The 21,536-nt window shown below is 41.4% G+C and overlaps 1 protein-coding gene across 7 annotated transcripts; it reads right to left on the bottom strand.

Annotated features, from left to right (window-relative positions):
• Positions 1–757: 757 nt before the first annotated feature.
• LOC139545025 (volume-regulated anion channel subunit LRRC8A-like) lies at positions 758–21,427 on the bottom strand. Of its 7 annotated transcripts, none has more exons than XM_071352354.1 (9): positions 21,283–21,427; positions 20,321–20,452; positions 19,000–19,372; positions 14,143–14,287; positions 12,793–13,956; positions 12,203–12,530; positions 11,827–12,017; positions 10,026–10,316; positions 758–5,577 (listed from the first exon to the last, which is right to left on the bottom strand). In XM_071352354.1, exons 4-9 carry the CDS (start codon positions 14,278–14,280, stop codon positions 5,302–5,304), a joined length of 2,388 nt encoding a protein of 795 aa, XP_071208455.1. In that variant the 5' UTR covers positions 14,281–14,287; positions 19,000–19,372; positions 20,321–20,452; positions 21,283–21,427; the 3' UTR covers positions 758–5,301. The 7 variants fall into 7 exon arrangements, with proteins under 7 accessions (XP_071208455.1, XP_071208457.1, XP_071208458.1 ...); XM_071352356.1 differs by having other exon boundaries at positions 20,358–20,452; XM_071352357.1 differs by lacking the exon at positions 19,000–19,372 and having other exon boundaries at positions 11,827–12,012; positions 12,198–12,530.
• Positions 21,428–21,536: the final 109 nt, after the last annotated feature.

The raw sequence follows: 21,536 nt of genomic DNA, 5'->3' as shown, positions 1-21,536 counted from the left end.
CTTGAAGGTTTAGAGGCCACGACCATTGTCACCTGGTTCTTTCACATCCTCACATGGCCTTTCTTACTACTGTTATGATGGAACTTTTTCTCTCATCTAGAGAAGGTCAACATAATTACTTGCAGACTTGTGCTCAAATGTCTATTAGAAAATAGAAAGATCTCATATTCCAATATTATTACAATAAAGTAGTACTTCATATACCTATCAAGCCTCTTGATTGTTGTGGTTAGGCAGTGTAAAGTGCCCACTTAATTGATCAAAATCAACACAAATTGATCCAGGAAGCAAATGCTAAAATGAGATAAGTATATGTGTGTTATTAAGTTTATTATACTGTAATTTCACAAGAGGAATTAAAGGAGGGGAATGATGACAATATTTTAGGGCATAATTAGGATCAAATAGACATTTCACAACATCATTGCATGTAAACAAAATAGCAATGTTATTTTCCTGAAGTGCTGTGAGATTTTTTTGGCAACAAAGTTAATACTGCTGATACACTACTTACTAGTAGTAAATGGGGGTTGTCAGTCTCTTAATATGGTGTATAAAAAAACATGTTGGAGGATGACATTCCAGTTTAAAAATAGAACTACATGGGATTGTGGTAGGAGTAGGGTCTACTGTACATCTATGATGGCTCTAAAACATATACTGTACACATCAATTTCTTCCATACTCTTAATTAAAGTGAGCAACAAAGGAAACAACACAAATGAATACACACAAAATATATCGATTGACACATATGTGATGTATGATTTCAGAAACAAAAGTGTTTTATTTTTATTTTTCAAAGTTCTAAATATAATTTTGAAGCTACAATTAATATTAAATATATTAAATCATATTGACTAGAACATTTTTCAAAACATATATAATTATAAAAATGTGTGATATAACAACTGTTTAAAAGAACATAAAAATAGTAGTAAAAAAAATGCTATTAAAGCAACACCAAAAAAATGCAAGAATAAAACTGAAATGTACATTTCCTGAGGTTATAGTGTACTGTACTAATAATAACTGTCAACACTGAAGAAAAATGGTCAGAAAAATGTGTAAGTGCAACTATTTTTCTAATGAATAACTATCATAATTAGGTATTGCATTCAACACTTAATTATGCTATACAGAACACAAAATCCAAAATAAAATTGAAAAAAAAAATGTAGACATAACCTGAAAATCTACAAAAATACTAATGGCTTCAAGAAGATTAATTGAGTGAGTGATAGATTTAAAATAAATAAAAACCCTTATTTAAATAGATTTCTATGGGATGACACAACGATTAACAGACTTCAACACAAACTGTGCACCGAATGCATAGTTTCCATACTGACCATCCAATCACAAGCGGTGCACAGGACACAAGGGTACACACTTTCTCCAAGACACCTCACACTTGATGATGGGCTGCATTCATCTAGGGGCTGTTTCCCAGAAACAGATTAAGTTTAGCCCTGGAATAAAAACCTATTTCAAAGGAGAATTTCCATTGAGACTGAGAATACTTTTTAGTGCTGGACTAATCTGTGTCTAAAAAACAGATCCCTTCTGTTAATCTTGTCTCACTATCTAGTCTAGCATGAATATTTGCATAATTCCATGAAGAGACAAGTATGACATAAGAGTTGATTGTCGACGTCAACAGCAGTGGATTGCTGAGGAAACGTGCATGTCATAATAACCTTTTAAGAACATAAATACCAGTGGAGGCTTATGGGAGGAGCTATAGAAGGACGGGCTCATTGTAATGGCTGGGATGGAGTCAATGGAATGGAGTCAAACATGTGGTTTCCATATGTTTGACTCTGTTCCATTAATTCCATTCCAACCATTACAATGAGCCCATCTTCCTTTGCTTTAAATCTTCTTAACTTCTTGCACTTGCCCATCATCAAGTGCGATAGACAAGCAATGGCAGAACAGCTTTACATAGCCAGCTATCATTCCGGTGTTGTTTGTGTTGTCCTTCAGTCATAAAATCACTGTGCATAATTTGTTAATCTCCATGTCATCCACAGCAATGTTCTATGCATCTGTGTTATAATCCCTGTTTCCAGACAGCACCTCTATGCACGTGTTGTGCTGCTGTGTCAGAGCCATGCGTTGACCTAGCCACTCCGACAAAGCTCGTCCTAAAGTTGATATATTTCTTAATTCCATTTTATTTTTTAGATTTTTGTGTAGATCCTACTGCACCGTTGGAGCTTTTCGCTACACCGGCAATAACATCTACTAAATATGTGTACGTGACCAATAACATTTTTATTTCAAATCCTAACTCAATTTTGGTCCTTAATTCTGAAAATGAACATAATGTAGTCAGATAAAATGTCTGTAAGCAGCTGAGGGATGGGGCTGGAGAATTGTAACCACTCTCAAATTCATTGGCGGAGCCATGCAGCCATGGACTAAGCATTCTCAGTCTCAATGGAAATTCTCCTTTTGAAAGAGAGATGCACCCTTCAGTTGAGCAAGATCCCTTCATAGTGATGGCTATGCTTCACTGTGGTAGCCTGACAAAGGGACAGATTGAATCAAATCTGTCTATTGTGATTCATCTTGTTTATTCAGTCGCCTCAACTATAATATGCTGTATTATATAGACCCCAGAAGTGGAAATACTATAGTGTGGGTTTGATTGAATTCAACCTGTTATGACCATTCTTTTCAAATACTGCCATTAATCCACATAATGCTGATGCCATCCAGGTAGCTATTGTTAATGCACTGAACAGAAATATAAATGCAAGATGCAGTGTTGGTCCCATGTTTCATGAGTTGAAATAAAAAGATCCCAGAAATGTTCCATATTTTTTTATGCAGAAATTTGATTACATCCCTGTTAGTGAGCATTTCTCCTTTGTCAAGATAATCCATCCACCTGACAGGTGTGGCATATCAATAAGTTGATTAAACAGCATGATCATTACACCAGTGCACCTTGTGCTGGGGACAATAAAAGGCCACTCTAAAATGTGCAGTTTTGTCACACAACACAATGCAATAGACGTCTCAAGTTGAGGGAGCGTGCAATTGGCATGCTGACTTCAGGAATGTCCACCAGAGCTGTTGCCAGAGATTGTTCATTTCTCTACCATAAGCCACCTCCAATGTCATTTTAGAGAATTTGGCAGTAGGTCCAACCAGCCTGAGAACCTCAGACCACATGTATGGCGTCCTGTGGGCGAGTGGTTTGCAGATGTCAACGTTGTGAAGAGATGGTGGCGGTGGGGTTTGGGATGCTCTGAATCAACAGCGTGTTCCAGTTTCCACCAAATATCCAGCAACATTGCACAGCCATTGAAGAGGAGTGGGACAACATTCCACAGGCAACAGCCTGATGTGAAGGAGATGTGTCGCGCTGCATGAGACAAATGATGGTCACACCAGATACTGACTGGTTTTCTGATCCACGCCCCTACAGATGCATACATGTATCCCCAGCCATGTGAAATCCATAGATTAGGACCTAATTAATTTATTGTAATTGACTGATTTCCTCATATGAACTGTAACTCAGTCAAATCTTTGAAAGTTGTGCATGTTGCTTATATATGTTTGTTCAGTACAATATATTTCATATGTGTGGTTACTTTGTACGCAAAAAACAAAAATGATCCCTGACATAACTATGAAATATGCTTAAAGGGGCTATCTGCAATTGCTATATCCATTTGTGGAGTTATAAATTAATGATATATACCCATTGATTCTTGGATAATATAACTCCAATTCCAAGACACAGATTAAGCTTAGTCCTGGAATAAAAACCTATTTCAAAGGAGAATTTCCATTGAGACTGAGAATGGTTTTTAGGCCTGGACTAATCTGTGTCTAAAAAACAGATCCCTTCTGTTAGTCTTGTCTCAATATCTAGTCTAGCATGAATATTTGCATAATTCCATTTTAAGAGATAAGTATGTCTGAGATAACACCATGAAATAAGAGTTGATTGTCAATGTCATCAGCAGTGGATTGCTGAGGAAAGGGTCTATCTGTAATTGCTATATCTATTTGTGGACTTATAAATGAATGATATATACACCCATTGATTCTTGAATAATATAACTCAGATTAATCTTAGTCCTGGAATAAAAACCTCTTTCAAAAGGAGAATTTCCATTGAGACTGAGAATGCTTAGTCCATGGCTGCATGGCTCCGCCAATGAATTTGAGAGTGGTTACAATTCTCCAGCCCCATCCCTCAGCTGCTTACAGACATTTTATCTGATTTAAGCAGCACATTCCAGTGCTGATGCATAGGAGAAGTAATATAAATGGATTGTATAGCAGTCGTCGGCTACGTTTACTTTCACATAACTTACTGATAATACAACAATTTGCCGAATTGCCACTGGAGAAAAAAAACCCACTGGTGTATTTAAGCAATAAGGCCCGAGGGGGTGTGGTATATGGCCAATATACCACAGCTAAGGGCTGTTCTTAAGCACTTTGTAAAACATATTAACTAAAATGTCAGTCAGTGAGCAAGGAATAAAGACCTGGCCGCTACAACATTATTTGATTTGACAAATTCAGCTAGGTCCGTCCAATTTTGAGTGGAAAATTCCCCATTTAAGATATCTTCTGTTATGAATGTAATGGACCACACACACACACACACACACACACACACACACACACACACACACACACACACACACACACACACACACACACACACACACACACACACACACACTAGAGTAATGAACACAGGACCAGAGATCTTGGAGAATCCTCCTTTAATGGAGCTTCTTCCTCCTGTCATTGCTGACAGTAGCTATACACCATCTCTCATGGCACATACTGAGAGTGGGCAACTAACTATTGCCACTTAGCACCCTATGGACTAGAATCTATCAAGGGGGGCCTATTGTACTGTATGTAACAGGATAATATACCCTGCCTGAATGACAATTACACTGCCCACCTGCAGAGTCCCTTCTCTTACAGGAATATGGCATTAGCATTTTGTATCCTCACGTGCAACACAGTCGAGCTGACATCTCTCATCATCTTGTTCAAAGCACACACTGTATCCCACGGCAGACTTTTTTGTATCTTTTTTTACGTTTGGGAAAAAAAGTGGCATGGCGGTGGGACTTTGATTCCCTTGAAAAGCATCCCTGCAGTAGAGTTGAATACAGTCAGAGTGAGCAGGGGCTGCTCTGTTAGCGAGCTGTCCGAGTCTGTGTAGTCCTCTCTAGTCCTCTTCAGTCTTCCAGGTGTCCGGCCTGTGTCTGTTTCGACTGAGTTACCATCCTTCAACCCCCTATTTACTCAGGCAGTCTCCTTGTCCACCTTCCACAGCTGCTCCTTCACCTCGGTGGGCAGGGTGTTGAAGAGGTCCTCCTCCACCACCAGGCCCGTCTTCTTCAACTGCCTGCATTCCCCCAGCTCCACGGGCAGACAGTCCAGTCTATTCCCCCTCAGCTCCAGCTGGGTCAGGGCCGTCAGCTCCCCGAAGCGTGACGGCAGAGACGTCAGGCAGTTGTTACCCAGGTTCAGAGTACGGAGCTTTTTACACTGGAACAGCTCGTTGGGCAGGGTCTCAATCTAAGTGGGGCGAAAAGAAAGAAAAGTGGGATCGAGAGGTAGTGTCAGGTGGATGTGACTATCACTGCACAATGTGTTATAGTGTCAGGTGGATGTGACTATCACTGCACAATGTGTTATAGTGTCAGGTGGACGTGACTATCACCTCACAATATGTTATAGTGTCAGGTGGACGTGACTATCACCTCACAATATGTTATAGTGTCAGGTGGACGTGACTATCACCTCACAATATGTTATAGTGTCAGGTGGACGTGACTATCACTGCACAATGTGTTATAGTGTCAGGTGGATGTGACTATCACCTCACAATATGTTATAGTGTCAGGTGGACGTGACTATCACTGCACAATGTGTTATAGTGTCAGGTGGATGTGACTATCACTGCACAATGTGTTATAGTGTCAGGTGGATGTGACTATCACTGCACAATGTGTTATAGTGTCAGGTGGTTGTGACTATCACTGCACAATGTGTTATAGTGTCAGGTGGACGTGACTATCACCTCACAATATGTTATAGTGTCAGGTGGACGTGACTATCACTGCACAATGTGTTATAGTGTCAGGTGGACGTGACTATCACTGCACAATGTGTTATAGTGTCAGGTGGATGTGACTATCACCTCACAATATGTTATAGTGTCAGGTGGACGTGACTATCACTGCACAATGTGTTATAGTGTCAGGTGGACGTGACTATCACTTCACAATGTGTTATAGTGTCAGGTGGACGTGACTATCACTGCACAATATGTTATAGTGTCAGGTGGATGTGACTATCACCTCACAATGTGTTATAGTGTCAGGTGGACGTGACTATCACCTCACAATATGTTATAGTGTCAGGTGGATGTGACTATCACCTCACAATGTGTTATAGTGTCAGGTGGATGTGACTATCACTTCACAATGTGTTATAGTGTCAGGTGGACGTGACTATCACTGCACAATATGTTATAGTGTCAGGTGGACGTGACTATCACTGCACAATGTGTTATAGTGTCAGGTGGACGTGACTATCACTGCACAATGTGTTATAGTGTCAGGTGGACGTGACTATCACCGCACAATATGTTATAGTGTCAGGTGGACGTGACTATCACTGCACAATCTGTTATAGTGTCAGGTGGACGTGACTATCACCTCACAATATGTTATAGTGTCAGGTGGACGTGACTATCACTGCACAATGTGTTATAGTGTCAGGTGGACGTGACTATCACCTCACAATATGTTATAGTGTCAGGTGGACGTGACTATCACCTCACAATATGTTATAGTGTCAGGTGGATGTGACTATCACTGCACAATGTGTTATAGTGTCAGGTGGACGTGACTATCACCTCACAATGTGTTATAGTGTCAGGTGGACGTGACTATCACTTCACAATGTGTTATAGTGTCAGGTGGACGTGACTATAACACATTGTGAAGTGATAGTGTCAGGTGGACGTGACTATCACTTCACAATGTGTTATAGTGTCAGGTGGACGTGACTATCACTGCACAATGTGTTATAGTGTCAGGTGGACGTGACTATCACCTCACAATATGTTATAGTGTCAGGTGGACGTGACTATCACTGCACAATGTGTTATAGTGTCAGGTGGACGTGACTATCACTGCACAATGTGTTATAGTGTCAGGTGGACGTGACTATCACTGCACAATATGTTATAGTGTCAGGTGGATGTGACTATCACCTCACAATATGTTATAGTGTCAGGTGGACGTGACTATCACTTCACAATATGTTATAGTGTCAGGTGGACGTGACTATCACTGCACAATATGTTATAGTGTCAGGTGGACGTGACTATCACTGCACAATGTGTTATAGTGTCAGGTGGACGTGACTATCACTGCACAATATGTTATAGTGTCAGGTGGACGTGACTATCACTGCACAATGTGTTATAGTGTCAGGTGGACGTGACTATCACTGCACAATGTGTTATAGTGTCAGGTGGACGTGACTATCACTGCACAATGTGTTATAGTGTCAGGTGGACGTGACTATCACTTCACAATGTGTTATAGTGTCAGGTGGACGTGACTATCACTGCACAATATGTTATAGTGTCAGGTGGATGTGACTATCACTGCACAATGTGTTATAGTGTCAGGTGGACGTGACTATCACTGCACAATATGTTATAGTGTCAGGTGGATGTGACTATCACCTCACAATATGTTATAGTGTCAGGTGGATGTGACTATCACTGCACAATGTGTTATAGTGTCAGGTGGACGTGACTATCACCTCACAATGTGTTATAGTGTCAGGTGGACGTGACTATCACCTCACAATATGTTATAGTGTCAGGTGGACGTGACTATCACTGCACAATGTGTTATAGTGTCAGGTGGATGTGACTATCACTGCACAATGTGTTATAGTGTCAGGTGGACGTGACTATCACCTCACAATATGTTATAGTGTCAGGTGGACGTGACTATCACTGCACAATGTGTTATAGTGTCAGGTGGACGTGACTATCACTGCACAATGTGTTATAGTGTCAGGTGGATGTGACTATCACCGCACAATATGTTATAGTGTCAGGTGGACGTGACTATCACTGCACAATGTGTTATAGTGTCAGGTGGAAGTGACTATCACTTCACAATGTGTTATAGTGTCAGGTGGATGTGACTATCACCTCACAATATGTTATAGTGTCAGGTGGACGTGACTATCACTTCACAATATGTTATAGTGTCAGGTGGACGTGACTATCACTTCACAATGTGTTATAGTGTCAGGTGGACGTGACTATCACTGCACAATATGTTATAGTGTCAGGTGGATGTGACTATCACCTCACAATGTGTTATAGTGTCAGGTGGACGTGACTATCACTGCACAATGTGTTATAGTGTCAGGTGGATGTGACTATCACTGCACAATGTGTTATAGTGTCAGGTGGACGTGACTATCACTTCACAATGTGTTATAGTGTCAGGTGGACGTGACTATCACTGCACAATATGTTATAGTGTCAGGTGGACGTGACTATCACTGCACAATGTGTTATAGTGTCAGGTGGACGTGACTATCACTGCACAATGTGTTATAGTGTCAGGTGGACGTGACTATCACTTCACAATGTGTTATAGTGTCAGGTGGACGTGACTATCACTGCACAATATGTTATAGTGTCAGGTGGATGTGACTATCACCTCACAATGTGTTATAGTGTCAGGTGGACGTGACTATCACCTCACAATGTGTTATAGTGTCAGGTGGAAGTGACTATCACTGCACAATGTGTTATAGTGTCAGGTGGATGTGACTATCACTGCACAATGTGTTATAGTGTCAGGTGGACGTGACTATCACCTCACAATATGTTATAGTGTCAGGTGGATGTGACTATCACTTCACAATGTGTTATATTGTCAGGTGGATGTGACTATCACCGCACAATATGTTATAGTGTCAGGTGGACGTGACTATCACCGCACAATGTGTTATAGTGTCAGGTGGATGTGACTATCACTGCACAATATGTTATAGTGTCAGGTGGACGTGACTATCACTGCACAATGTGTTATAGTGTCAGGTGGATGTGACTATCACTGCACAATATGTTATAGTGTCAGGTGGACGTGACTATCACTGCACAATGTGTTATAGTGTCAGGTGGACGTGACTATCACTGCACAATATGTTATAGTGTCAGGTGGACGTGACTATCACTGCACAATGTGTTATAGTGTCAGGTGGACGTGACTATCACTGCACAATATGTTATAGTGTCAGGTGGATGTGACTATCACTGCACAATGTGTTATAGTGTCAGGTGGACGTGACTATCACTGCACAATATGTTATAGTGTCAGGTGGATGTGACTATCACTGCACAATGTGTTATAGTGTCAGGTGGACGTGACTATCACTGCACAATATGTTATAGTGTCAGGTGGATGTGACTATCACCTCACAATGTGTTATAGTGTCAGGTGGATGTGACTATCACCTCACAATATGTTATAGTGTCAGGTGGATGTGACTATCACTGCACAATGTGTTATAGTGTCAGGTGGACGTGACTATCACTGCACAATATGTTATAGTGTCAGGTGGATGTGACTATCACCTCACAATGTGTTATAGTGTCAGGTGGATGTGACTATCACCTCACAATATGTTATAGTGTCAGGTGGATGTGACTATCACTGCACAATGTGTTATAGTGTCAGGTGGACGTGACTATCACTGCACAATATGTTATAGTGTCAGGTGGATGTGACTATCACCTCACAATATGTTATAGTGTCAGGTGGATGTGACTATCACCTCACAATATGTTAATGGGATTTGATTCACAGTTCTCAGATGAGTCAACACGGCTACAGACAACACTTTCCTCATAACTAAACCAGAATACACCCTCAGAAATGTTTGTACAACAAACCAAATCTGAAAAGGAAAGCACTCACTCTGTTAGCAGTGACTACCAGGTACTGGAGGTTCTGCAGGTACCCCACGTCTGCTGGGATGTAGGTGAGGTTGTTGTGGCTCAGGTCCAGGAAGCGCAGCTTCCGACAGTAGAACAGCTGGCTGGGGATCTTATCGATCTTGTTCCTGTTCAGATAGAGCCTCTCCATGTTGTTGAGGGTGCCGATCTGGATGGGAATGTAGGCGATCTGGTTGTACCAGAGTTTAAGGCAGACCAGCCGGTGCAGGTGCTGGAAGCTGATGATCTCCTCGATGGTCTTCAGGTTGTTGTCCTTCAATGATGACAATAATAATAATACATTTCATTCATACATACAAAAACATTTAATAAATACAGGGCCAGTTTCCCTGACACAGATTAAGCTTAGTCCTGGACTAGATTTGGGGCATTTTCACACAGGTTTTCACTTAGCTGTAGTTCGAATCAGAGTTTGATTATTTGTTACACATACATACATACATGTATGTACGTACACTACCGTTCAGAAGTTTGGGGTCACATAGAAATGCCCTTGTGCCACTGGAACACAGGAGTGATGGTTGCTGATATTGGGCCTCATATATATATATATATATATATATATATATATATCTGTATATATATTCATACATACATACATACATACATACATACATACATACATACATACATACATACTATTTCTTTGGGGTCAGGTTGGTTTCACATTGCCAAAATGTCAAACGAACTAAAATGCCTAAACAAAACCACCTGTTCAACTTGTTTATTGGAGAGAAATGATCGCAGTAAATCCATCTATGATAATCAAAAGCATAACTTGTATCTCATACTACTTTCACTTTAGTTTTCAACAACATGCGGAAGGTAACAGCGTAAAAGCTGCTTTAACTGTGACGTGAAAATGAAACTCATTTTATTCTTTTTTAAATTTGTATTTATTTATTGTTTACTTCAGTTTATTTAGTAAATACTTATTTTTTCTTAAAACTGCATTGTTGGTTAAGGGCTTGTAAGTAAGCATTTCACTGTAAGGTCTACACCGCTTGTATTTGGCGCATGTGACAATTAAAATGTGATTTGAATAGTCTATATTCAGTAGCCTATATCCCCGGTATAGCCCCAGTCACCTAATCTGCATTGGATGTGGTCATAAATGTGCAGCTACTCACAGAATGTTTCAGAGATATCAAGTTATGGTACTGCATGCACTTCATCAAATGCTCTCAGTCAAGCAACCAATAATACTGCGCAGCTCTGGTTATTTTCCTGTGTTTGGTCTGGACTGCATTCTCACCGGCAGCGAACCGCATCACGGTACGAAATTAATCAGACCGAGATTTCCCTTTTTGAGCGAACCATGTGCGTTGTTTAGTGCATTCCTGAGTGCAGATAGAGTGTTCACACTAGCCCAAACTAACCGAACTAAGGGAGGAAAAGTAGCAGAATTCAGAAAAAACGCTACAAACCAATTTGGTGTGAGAGTCCGCTTAATGTGTCCGGGAAACCAGTCACTTATATAATAAAATCATCTAGATGAATAAAAACAATACAATCACGTAATACAATTGGTGAGAACACAAATTAAAAGTACACTGAACGCAGGGTTGCAAAATTCTTGTAACGTTCCCAAAATTCCCTGGTTTTCCTGAAATCTCAATTGGCAGATTCCTGGAATGAGGAGAGAATAAGCACACAATCTCAAATCCTGCAACCAGGATTTCTGGGAAACCAGGGAAATTTGGGAAAGTTACAAGAATGTTGCAACATTAATGGAACGTAATAAACAGCAATGACAAACGAACCTTGAGGTCAATCTCCTGCAAGTTGTGCAGGCTGAAGATGGAGTGTGGGATGCGTTCCAGATCACAGCGGATCAGCTCCAGTTCAGTCAGGTTCACCATCTTCTTCAGGCTGTTGAGGACCATCAGCTTGGTGCCCTCGTTGTTGACTGACAGCTTCTGGAGGTGCACTCCCACGTCCGTCACCACCTGAGGTGAAGAACATCATACATAAAAGGTGAAATATTACAGTGCAGGAAGAGGGGGGAAAAACAACAGGGTTTGACATGGGCTCCTCTCCCAAACCAAATGATTAAAACTATAAATTACATGAAAAACAAACAAAGACAAGATAAAAAGATAGAGTGAGGAAGATAAAAAAAAGAAACAAATACCTGAGGTAGCTTGGTCAGGTTACTCTTCAGCCGGAGCACCTTGAGCCTCTTCAGCTCCCGTAGCCCATCAATAACAATGTATCGGTTGTTCTCTGCGCTCAGGTTCCCCGTCAGGTGCAGCTCGCTCAGGTTCTTCAGGCTGTAGATCCACAGAGGGATCTCCTTGATGTCGGTGAACTTGATGTGGAGGGACTTGAGGTTCTCCCTGAGGAAGGCCAAGGCGGGAGCCTCGATCTTAGCCGGGGTATGGTACAGCCACATCTCCTTCAGGTTGACCAGCTGGGCGATGATAGGAGGGATGGTGATGTCTGGAATGAGCTCCAGCTTCAGTACCTACAATAATAACAAAAAAGAATACATTCGGACCGAGAGGCCTATATCTAAGCTCAATAAACTGAAGTGACATTGGCAGGAGCAGTGTACAAGTTTCTTCTTTTAAGACATCCTGTAATTATTCCGACACACCTGCGACTCAGATGTGCGAGTACTTTTCCTATAATGTACAACAAATCACAAAGTTTCTACAGTGTGTGCATTCAAAAATAGACCAAATCAAGGCACGTGGACAAAATGGAATACACTCTACACAAACTACCTCCAGCTCTATCAGGTCAAACACTGTGTCTGGGATGCCGCTCAGCATGAAGAGGTGCAGCTCCAGCTTCTCCTGGGAGTTATTGGTGATTCTCTGCCTCAGTTTGTCCAGAGTCCACTCGTTGTTCAGGTTGAGCTGCCGCAGCTTGTTCTCGCTCACCTCGGACAGGAAGACAGCAAAGCGTTTGGAGTACAGAGGGTCGTACTGGTCAATCATGTGCAGCATGAAAGCAAAGTCGTTCTTCACGTCCGGTATGTCGCTGTAACTGCTCTCCTCTCGTATCGACTCGAAGGAGTATTTCTTCAGTGAGCGCCGCAGCATCCAACAGAGAGTGTACATGCAAATTAATCCGTAAACCCCCACTAAGCTGATGTAGACGCAGGCTAGGATCTTAAACAGCGTGGCCAGAGGATGGGCACAACGATACATGCTGTACCCTGTGAGGCTCTCTATATCCACACTACAGTCCACACTGAACTGAATATTGTGCACATAATACCCCGTATAGCAGATAATAAAAATGAACTTAATGACTTTGATAATAGTCTGTCGGATGTAGAGCCTGTACACAATGTCTCCCTCTTCCACGTGTATGCGGAACTTTTTCACCTTTTCGAACAGAGCTTTTGCCTGTTCGCCCTCTTTCTTATCCAGTACGCCTGTCTCAGTGCGATCCACGATCCCCTGCTCCAGGCGAGACTTTGTCTTTTGGAGCATGGGGACGCTGGCCTCCACGTCCTCGCTGACAAACGACGCCTTCTTATCCATGGAGCCGTTCATCTTGTGGGGCTTGGGGTCGCGTTCCTCCACCACCGTCTCAGACAGAGCCCTGGTGGTCCAGGGAGAGTCAAAACACTTGAGTAAGATGGACACAAAGTGCTCCAGTTTGGAGCTAGTCCGGGGGAACTTGAACCAGAAGTTACTGCAGGCCAGGAAGATGAGGGTATGCAGTAGCACCAGGTAGGGGAAGTACTTGGCAAACCAGTGCAGGCGGTTCTCGTAGCACACAGCGTCTACGTAGTTGTACTGGTGGCGATCCAGGTTGTATTGGATCCCTTTGGGCTCCAACAAGAGCGGGGCCGACAGAGTAGCATTGAAATACCGCCTGCAGGTCTGGTTGACCACCCACTTGCAGGGCAGGCAGATCATCTTGTCCTGGGTGACCTAGAATGAAACAAAAGCATTTTAAGTACATGGACAATAGTAAAGTAAGCATTTTACTGTAGTGTGTGCATACTATGCTGTCTCCTGTGCATATGACAAATAACACTTTAAATTGATTTGTAACAGAAGCTGAACAAAAACAAGATCAAGTACATAGGAAAAAAAAGGGAATGTCCTCTAACGGACCTGCAGAGTGCCCCCGAACACGGCGATCATGAGCATGACGATGGAGATGTAGTCGGTGAAGACGTCCCACCATGGCTTCAGGATGCGGTAGGCCGGCTGGCAGTCTACAAAGTAACGCAGCTCAGTGATGGGGATCATGGCTTATCTGGGAAGAGGAGAGATAATAATAATAATTAGGTGGGTGGTTATATTTATCCTGTTTCACACATGTACAAGTATGTATTACACGCATGTGTGAATTGGAAATGTGTTTTTTTGCAAACCCCAACTCTCCCTCTGACACCCTACGAGAGTTGGGTCACGATGGTGACGGGAGCAATGGCGACCCTGGACAATGGCGACCCTGGAGCAATTAGGGTTAAGTGCCTTGCTCAAGGTCACAGATGGATTTTTCACCTTGTCGGATTGGGGATTTGAACTAGCGACCTTTCGGTTATTGGTCCAACGCTTTAACCACTAGGCTACCTGCCACCCATAGTATGACAGACAGGAGGTTTCATCATTTCAAATTCAACGTTTTTTTATGATCAAATTGCAGAAGAGCAATTCTGAATTTCTGAAATACTTGGCATTTAAAAATGGGGGCCTTCAGGTCCAATAAAATAACGGTGCACTCGCCACTAATAAATTGTCTACTACATTAAAATAGAGAAATCTGTTTTATTCCATTAAAAAAAATCTATTGCATCCGGAACATATATAGATTAGCTACCGCAATTAGTAACAGCCATTCCCGTCTTCTTTTCACACTCAAATCAATGAAGACTACCATAGCTCTTGCCACTGGAACTCCATGAACAAAACAAGCATCCTATGTCAAATGAATGTAATGTGTAACACATATTCTGTACTGACGGCATCAGAAAAGGGAAAGGGAGATACCTGGTCAACTGCACAACTGAATGCATTCAACCAAAATAGGTCTTCCGTATTTAACCCAAGCCCTCTGAATCAATAGCAGCAATGCTAACAGGGTCATGCATCCGATAATAGGCAACCAGATGGATTCAGTTGAAGAGGTATAGTAATTGAATAGACTGACTACCGCATGCATGTTCTGAACCCTGAATCTCTGATGCATTATATTGGCTGGTTTGCTATTGATTTCACTATTGTTAAACAGGTCCAGTTAATCTAGGCGCCATAGGGCAGAATTTGGGACAGCATTTTCATTAGGGCTGGCAGGGTGTGTGTGTTGGGCTGGGAATTGCCAGGGACCTCACAATATTATATTAAATCGCAGTACCATACATATATTGCGATTCACCTGATTCAATATTGCGATTTGATTGCTATTTGATGTCCCAAACATATTGCTCACTATACAGTCAGGCCATCAATATTTGGACATTGACCAAGTTATTATTATTTTAGCTGTCTATCACAGCATATTGGAGTTTAAATTAAATAATGAATATCAGCTGAAAGTGCAGACCTTCAGCTTTAATTTGAGGTATTTACATCCAAATTGTGTGAACGGGGTAGGAATTAAAGCACTTTTTAATGTGGTCCCCCCCTTTTCAAGGGACCAAAAGTAATTGGACAACTGGCTGCTCAGCTGTTCCATGTCCAGGTGTGTTTTATTCCCTCATTAGTTAATTTACAAGTAAGCAGATAAACGGTCTAGAGGCATTTTTTTAGGAGGTAGATCAGCTTTAATATTGTAGATAGATTGTAGCTTCCATCAATGTAATTATCTGCATCATTTCCAATCCCACACACACACACACACATACATACATACATACATACATATATATTTCCTTTATTACCCTCCAACCCTACCACCCTTCACCCAATCGGAGCAAACTAGTGAACAACAACGCTCAGGCCTGTATTTCCAGCTTATACATACTATATACATTTTTTGGACACAATCTATTTAACAATAGTTTCATTTTGTTTGTTTTTACTCCTGTCCTTCCTCTACCCTCAACCTCTCCCATCTATTTCTGATGTCCATCCGGTTCTATTTGCCATATCTTTCAAACTGTGCTCCTTCACAAAAGTTCTAAACCTATATACGTTTACGGACACAGTATGTTTTACATGAGTTATTAGTTGTTATTATAAGGACACAGTATGTTTTACATGAGTTATTAGTTGTTATTATAAGGACACAGTATGTTTTACATGAGTTATTAGTTGTTATTATAAGGACACAGTATGTTTTACATGAGTTATTAGTTGTTATTATAAGGACACAGTATGTTTTACATGACTTATTAGTTGTTATTATAAAGACACAGTATGTTTTACATGACTTATTAGTTGTTATTATAAGGACACAGTATGCTTTACATGAGTTATTAGTTGTTATTATAAGGACACAGTATGTTTTACATTAGTTATCTTGTTGTTATTAGTCCTAACCTTCAGCTCCATTCAACCCCTCCCATCTATCTCTTAACACCATCCATTTTGGATTTCTATTTGCCATATATTTTTCAACTGTGCTGTGATGTTTCACAGAAGCTCTGAACCTTTATTCTCCTGGTTTCTACAGACTGTATATATTTTTTGTGGTAAAATAATTATTGATCGATTTGACTATGACTTTTCAGATCACCCAGGTCTAGAGTGTGGCATTTGCATTTGGAATCTGTTGCTGTTAACCCTCAATATGAAGTCCAAAGAGCTGTCACTGCCAGGGAAGCAAGCCATCATTAGGCTGAACAATCAAAAGAAACCAATCAGAGAGATAGCAAAAACATTAGGTGTGGCCAAATCAACTATTTGGTACATTCTTAACAAGAAAGAACACACTGGTGAGCCCGGAAGACCACGGAAAACAACTGTGGTGGATGACAGAAGAATTCTTTCCCTGGTGAAGAAAAACCCCTTCACAACAGTTGGCCAGATCAGGAACACCATCCAGGAGGTAGACGTATCTGTGTCAAAGTCAACAATCAAGAGAAGACTTCACCAGAGTAAATACAGAGGGTTTACCACAAGATGTAAATCATTGGTAAGCCTCAAAAACAGTAAGACCAGATTAGAGGTTTGCCAAAAAACGTCTAAAAAAAGCCTGTACAGTTCTGGAACAACATCCTATAGACAGATGAGATGAAGATCAACTTGTACCAGAATGATGGGAAGAGAAGAGTATGGAAAAGGGAAGGACCTGCTCATGGTCTGAAGCATACCACCTCATCTGTGAAGCACGGTGGAGGTAGTGTTATGGCGTGGGCATGTATGGCTGCCAATGGAACTGGTTCACTTGTATTTATTGATGATGTGACTGCTGAAAAAAGCAGCAGGATGAATTCTGAAGTGTTTAGGGCTATATTATCTGCTCAGATTCAGCCAAATTCTTCAAAACTCATTGGACGGCACTTCACAGTTCAGATGGACAATGACCCGAAGCAAACTGCGAAAGCAACCCAATACTTTTTTAAGGCAAAGAATTGGAATGTTCTGCAATGGCCAAGTCAATCACCTGACCTGAATCCTATTGAGCATGCATTTCACTTGCTGAAGACAAAACACCCAAGACCAAGAAGGAACTGAAGACAGCTGCAGTAAAGGCCTGGCAGAGCATCGCCAGGGAAGATGTCTATGGGTTCCAGACTTCAGGCAGTCATTGACTACAAAGGATTTGCAAACAAGTATTAAAAATAACAATTTAATTTATGATTATGTCAGTTTGTCCAATTACTTTTGAGCCCCTAAAATTCAGGGGCTATGTATAAAAATGGTTGTAATTCCTACACGGGTAATAATTTGGACAAAACCCTTAAATTAAAGATGAAAATCTACACATAAAGCACATAAAGCATCCATTGTGGTGGAGTACAGAACCAAAATGATGCAAATTGTGTCACTGTCCAAATACTTATGGACCTGACTGTATGTCTACTGCCGAGAGACCAGTCAGGGAAATAAAAGTGCTGAAAACATGTTGGCTCACCATTTAAAAAGAAGATGGAGAACAAGCTATAGGATGAAAAATAGTTCTGGTGCAGGTACAGCAGACTAGAGCTACCTAACAAAACAAAAAATACAAATCAATAGTTGGAGTCAAAGTATTGATATAATCCTAAATAATATTGCGATATTTAACTGTATCAATTCCCTCCCCCCATCACTAATTTGGATTACCCTGGAAAACACACACCATGTCTCAGAAGACCAAAGTCAGTTTAGCAGTAATCCAATTCATCAGTGGTTAGATTAGTAATTTAAGTGTTTAAATCACTTCAAATATGAAGAAAGAAACGCAGAGACCTGGCCATGAAACTACTTGGAAAATAGAAGAGGTACAATATTGAAGTGTTTACATGCAGTGAGAAGAACAGGGTAGTGAGATGAATGTATAACAAAAGCTATGGGGAAGGTAGTTGGCAGATCATTAAAACATTCCAGAATTAAAACATTCCAGAATAGATAGGAGGCACAAGTGACAGAAAATCGAAACTAACAGAAAAAAAGATGCAGTCTAGCTATCCTACATGTCCAATATTCCACATTTTAAAGTAAAAGAAATAATACTTACAAAATCTGGAATAAAATACAGTCGAACAGTAAGTCTCCATTTATGAACAGCATACAAAATATGTCTTCTCTATTTAGGCCTTCAACTCCAATACTTAACTACCATGAAGATAGACAGACTGATAAACCTCTGACATTTTACCATGTGTCCCGCTCTTTCACTTGCGTGCCACTCTCACCAAGAACATTATCTTCACAACTGTAACACTTCTATAGACAAATCTTCCGTTTTGGCTCGTCCTATCCAAACACAAACCACAGGCACGACAGCCACCTTACTTTCGTTATCTATTCTTAGTCGTTTCCCATAATAATACCCAGGGTATTGTCTCCCAGCGACCTTCAGGAGGAGATCCTGTTTACCTTAGAGGAGGAGGAGGCGGCGCTGACTGTCTGTTTCCAGTAGGCTCAACACTGTATCTCCAGCTCCTGTCTCCAGTAGGCTCAACACTGTATCTCCAGCTCCTGTCTCCTAGTAGGCTCAACACTGTATCTCCAGCTGCTGTCTCCCAGTAGGCTCAACACTGTGTCTCCAGCTCCTGTCTGCAGTAGGCTCAACAGTGTATCTCCAGCTCCTGTCTCCTAGTAGGCTCAACACTGTATCTCCAGCTCCTGTCTCTTAGTAGGCTCAACACTGTATATCCAGCTCCTGTCTCCCAGTAGGCTCAACACTGTGTCTCCAGCTCCTGTCTCCCAGTAGGCTCAACACTGTACCCCGTGTCTCCTGCTGGTCTCCCTAGAAGGAACATTGTAAGGAACCTATTAGCCCTTCTCCTCTCTGGATGATCATTCTATTTCCGGAATATGTTATTTAGTTCTTTAGAACGTGTTGCAAAAATTCTGCTGCAAAGTAATAAATAAAGCACATAAAAAGCTGTAGGATTGAAGAATCCACATGTGTTCGTTATTGCCAACTTTGTTACTTGCAACGTTTATTTCGTAACATTCTAAAGAATATATTCCTGAAAATATAGGCTACCATCCCTGCCCTCCTCACTCATTCCCACAAGACTGGGAGTTGGCTATCTGTCGCTGCCTGTGTTCAGTGAGGAAGACAGATAAAACAGACAGACTTCCTGTGGAGATGAGAAGTCTGACGCCTGCCTAGCCCCACTACAGCCTAGCCCAACCCAGTCAGACCTCCAACCTACTCCCACACACAATGTCATTGTCACAACAATTCAGTCCAATTCAGAGACCAGACAACCCATTAGAGTACTGGCAAAACGCACTGATTTGTAAAACTGTTCTTTCTACAGGTCCAATAGAAGCACAAAAAGACAGCACTCAGTGAGTGACAGTAGCCACATGTATGACCAAACTTCATATTCTTATGTAATATGCAGTACACAAGAATTCCGAGTACTGCACAGATAATTGAAGAGTTAGAAACATGACATCTCTGGGAGATTAGCCTAATTTCTGTGAACTGTGCAGGTATCTAGGCATCTGCTCTTTTTTTATTTTATTTAACTAGGCAAGTCAGTTAATAACAAATTCTTATTTACAATGACAGCCTACCCCGGCCAAACCCGGATTACGCTGGGCCAATTGTGCGCCGCCCTATGGGACTTCCAATCACAGCCAGATGTGTTACAGCCTGGATTCGAACCAGGGCCTGTTGTGGCGCATCTTGCACTGAGATGCAGTGCCTTAGACCACTGCTCCACTCTGGAGCTCTTACCACAGTGTTGGTACTGGTGTGATCTGTACTTCGGTACCTGGTGCGGTCGTTGGTGGATATCCCACTCAGTGAAAGCCCATCGATCCTCATGAGCCCAGGTCTCTTCTATCTCCATAGGAATGGGTGCCTAATCTGAAAACGAAAGGAAATTGGAAGAGGAATAAGCCTAATTAGGCCTAGCAAGCAACTATTTAATGTCTGGTCTTGTAGCACTGGGGTTAATACCTATCAGACAAACTCACTAGCTAGCAAACAGACTGGCAAGATGTAGGCTTGTATACAACACTAACAGCTTAAGCTTACATAAGTCTGACATCCCATTCCCAAAGTTGAAATCACATGCCTGGGAAGACATGTGGATTTAAGCACTTGAAAGGGTGACACACACATTACATGACATGGCTTATTCTGGAGTCTGATGATGTGACCAGTTTGCAAAGTCCAAAACACATGACACATGGATGATCTCATGAAATTCAAGAGACAATTGCAATCTCCATGGTGAAATACTCTAGCTAGACAGTCTAGCTACATTATTTACCCTGCTAACTATCTAGCCTTGTCATATACATTTAGTAACTAACGTAAATGACAGCTAGCTAGGTAACTAATGATAGCTAACTAGCTACAGTAGCTAGTTGGCCAAGTCATGCCAGATGAAACCGGTATATGATGCAGACGATTGAGAAGTTCAGCTGCTAGATAGCCTATAATCGATGATCAATTAGACAGTGTGTAGCTATTGATGTTATAATTTCAGTGATGGCTAACTTAGAAACATACACCAGTTATAGTTAAACTGGTTAGCTAGCTATAACGTTAGCTAGCGTAGCTTGCTAGCTGACATTTCTTAGCATTACAATGTTAGCTCGACCGGCATTACCATAAACAACTCTCAGAGAAGTAAGGCCCATCTTGACTATCGTTTTAACTAACTATAGTCTAGTTACTAGACAACTTACTCAGTTTTGCTCCACTGCAGCAAGGCTGGCGAACACCACAGGCTAACAGAAATACATGATGGTGTGGGGCTAGCTAATTTTAGCTAGCTAGTGTTGCCTTCTTTTCATCTGTTGTCGTTGAGCATTGCAGCCTGCAATTATGCCCATTTCCGATAGGCGGCAGTAGTGCGCTTTTTTGTCGCTTATCACACAGTAGAAGAAGAAACATAATTCTCCGGGAAGTGCTCCATTATAAAAATTTAGAAAACTAACCG

This window comes from Salvelinus alpinus, chromosome 19 (assembly GCF_045679555.1).
Source record: "Salvelinus alpinus chromosome 19, SLU_Salpinus.1, whole genome shotgun sequence".
NCBI classification, from domain to species: domain Eukaryota; kingdom Metazoa; phylum Chordata; class Actinopteri; order Salmoniformes; family Salmonidae; genus Salvelinus; species Salvelinus alpinus.
This window is presented reverse-complemented; position numbering and strand designations above follow the sequence as displayed.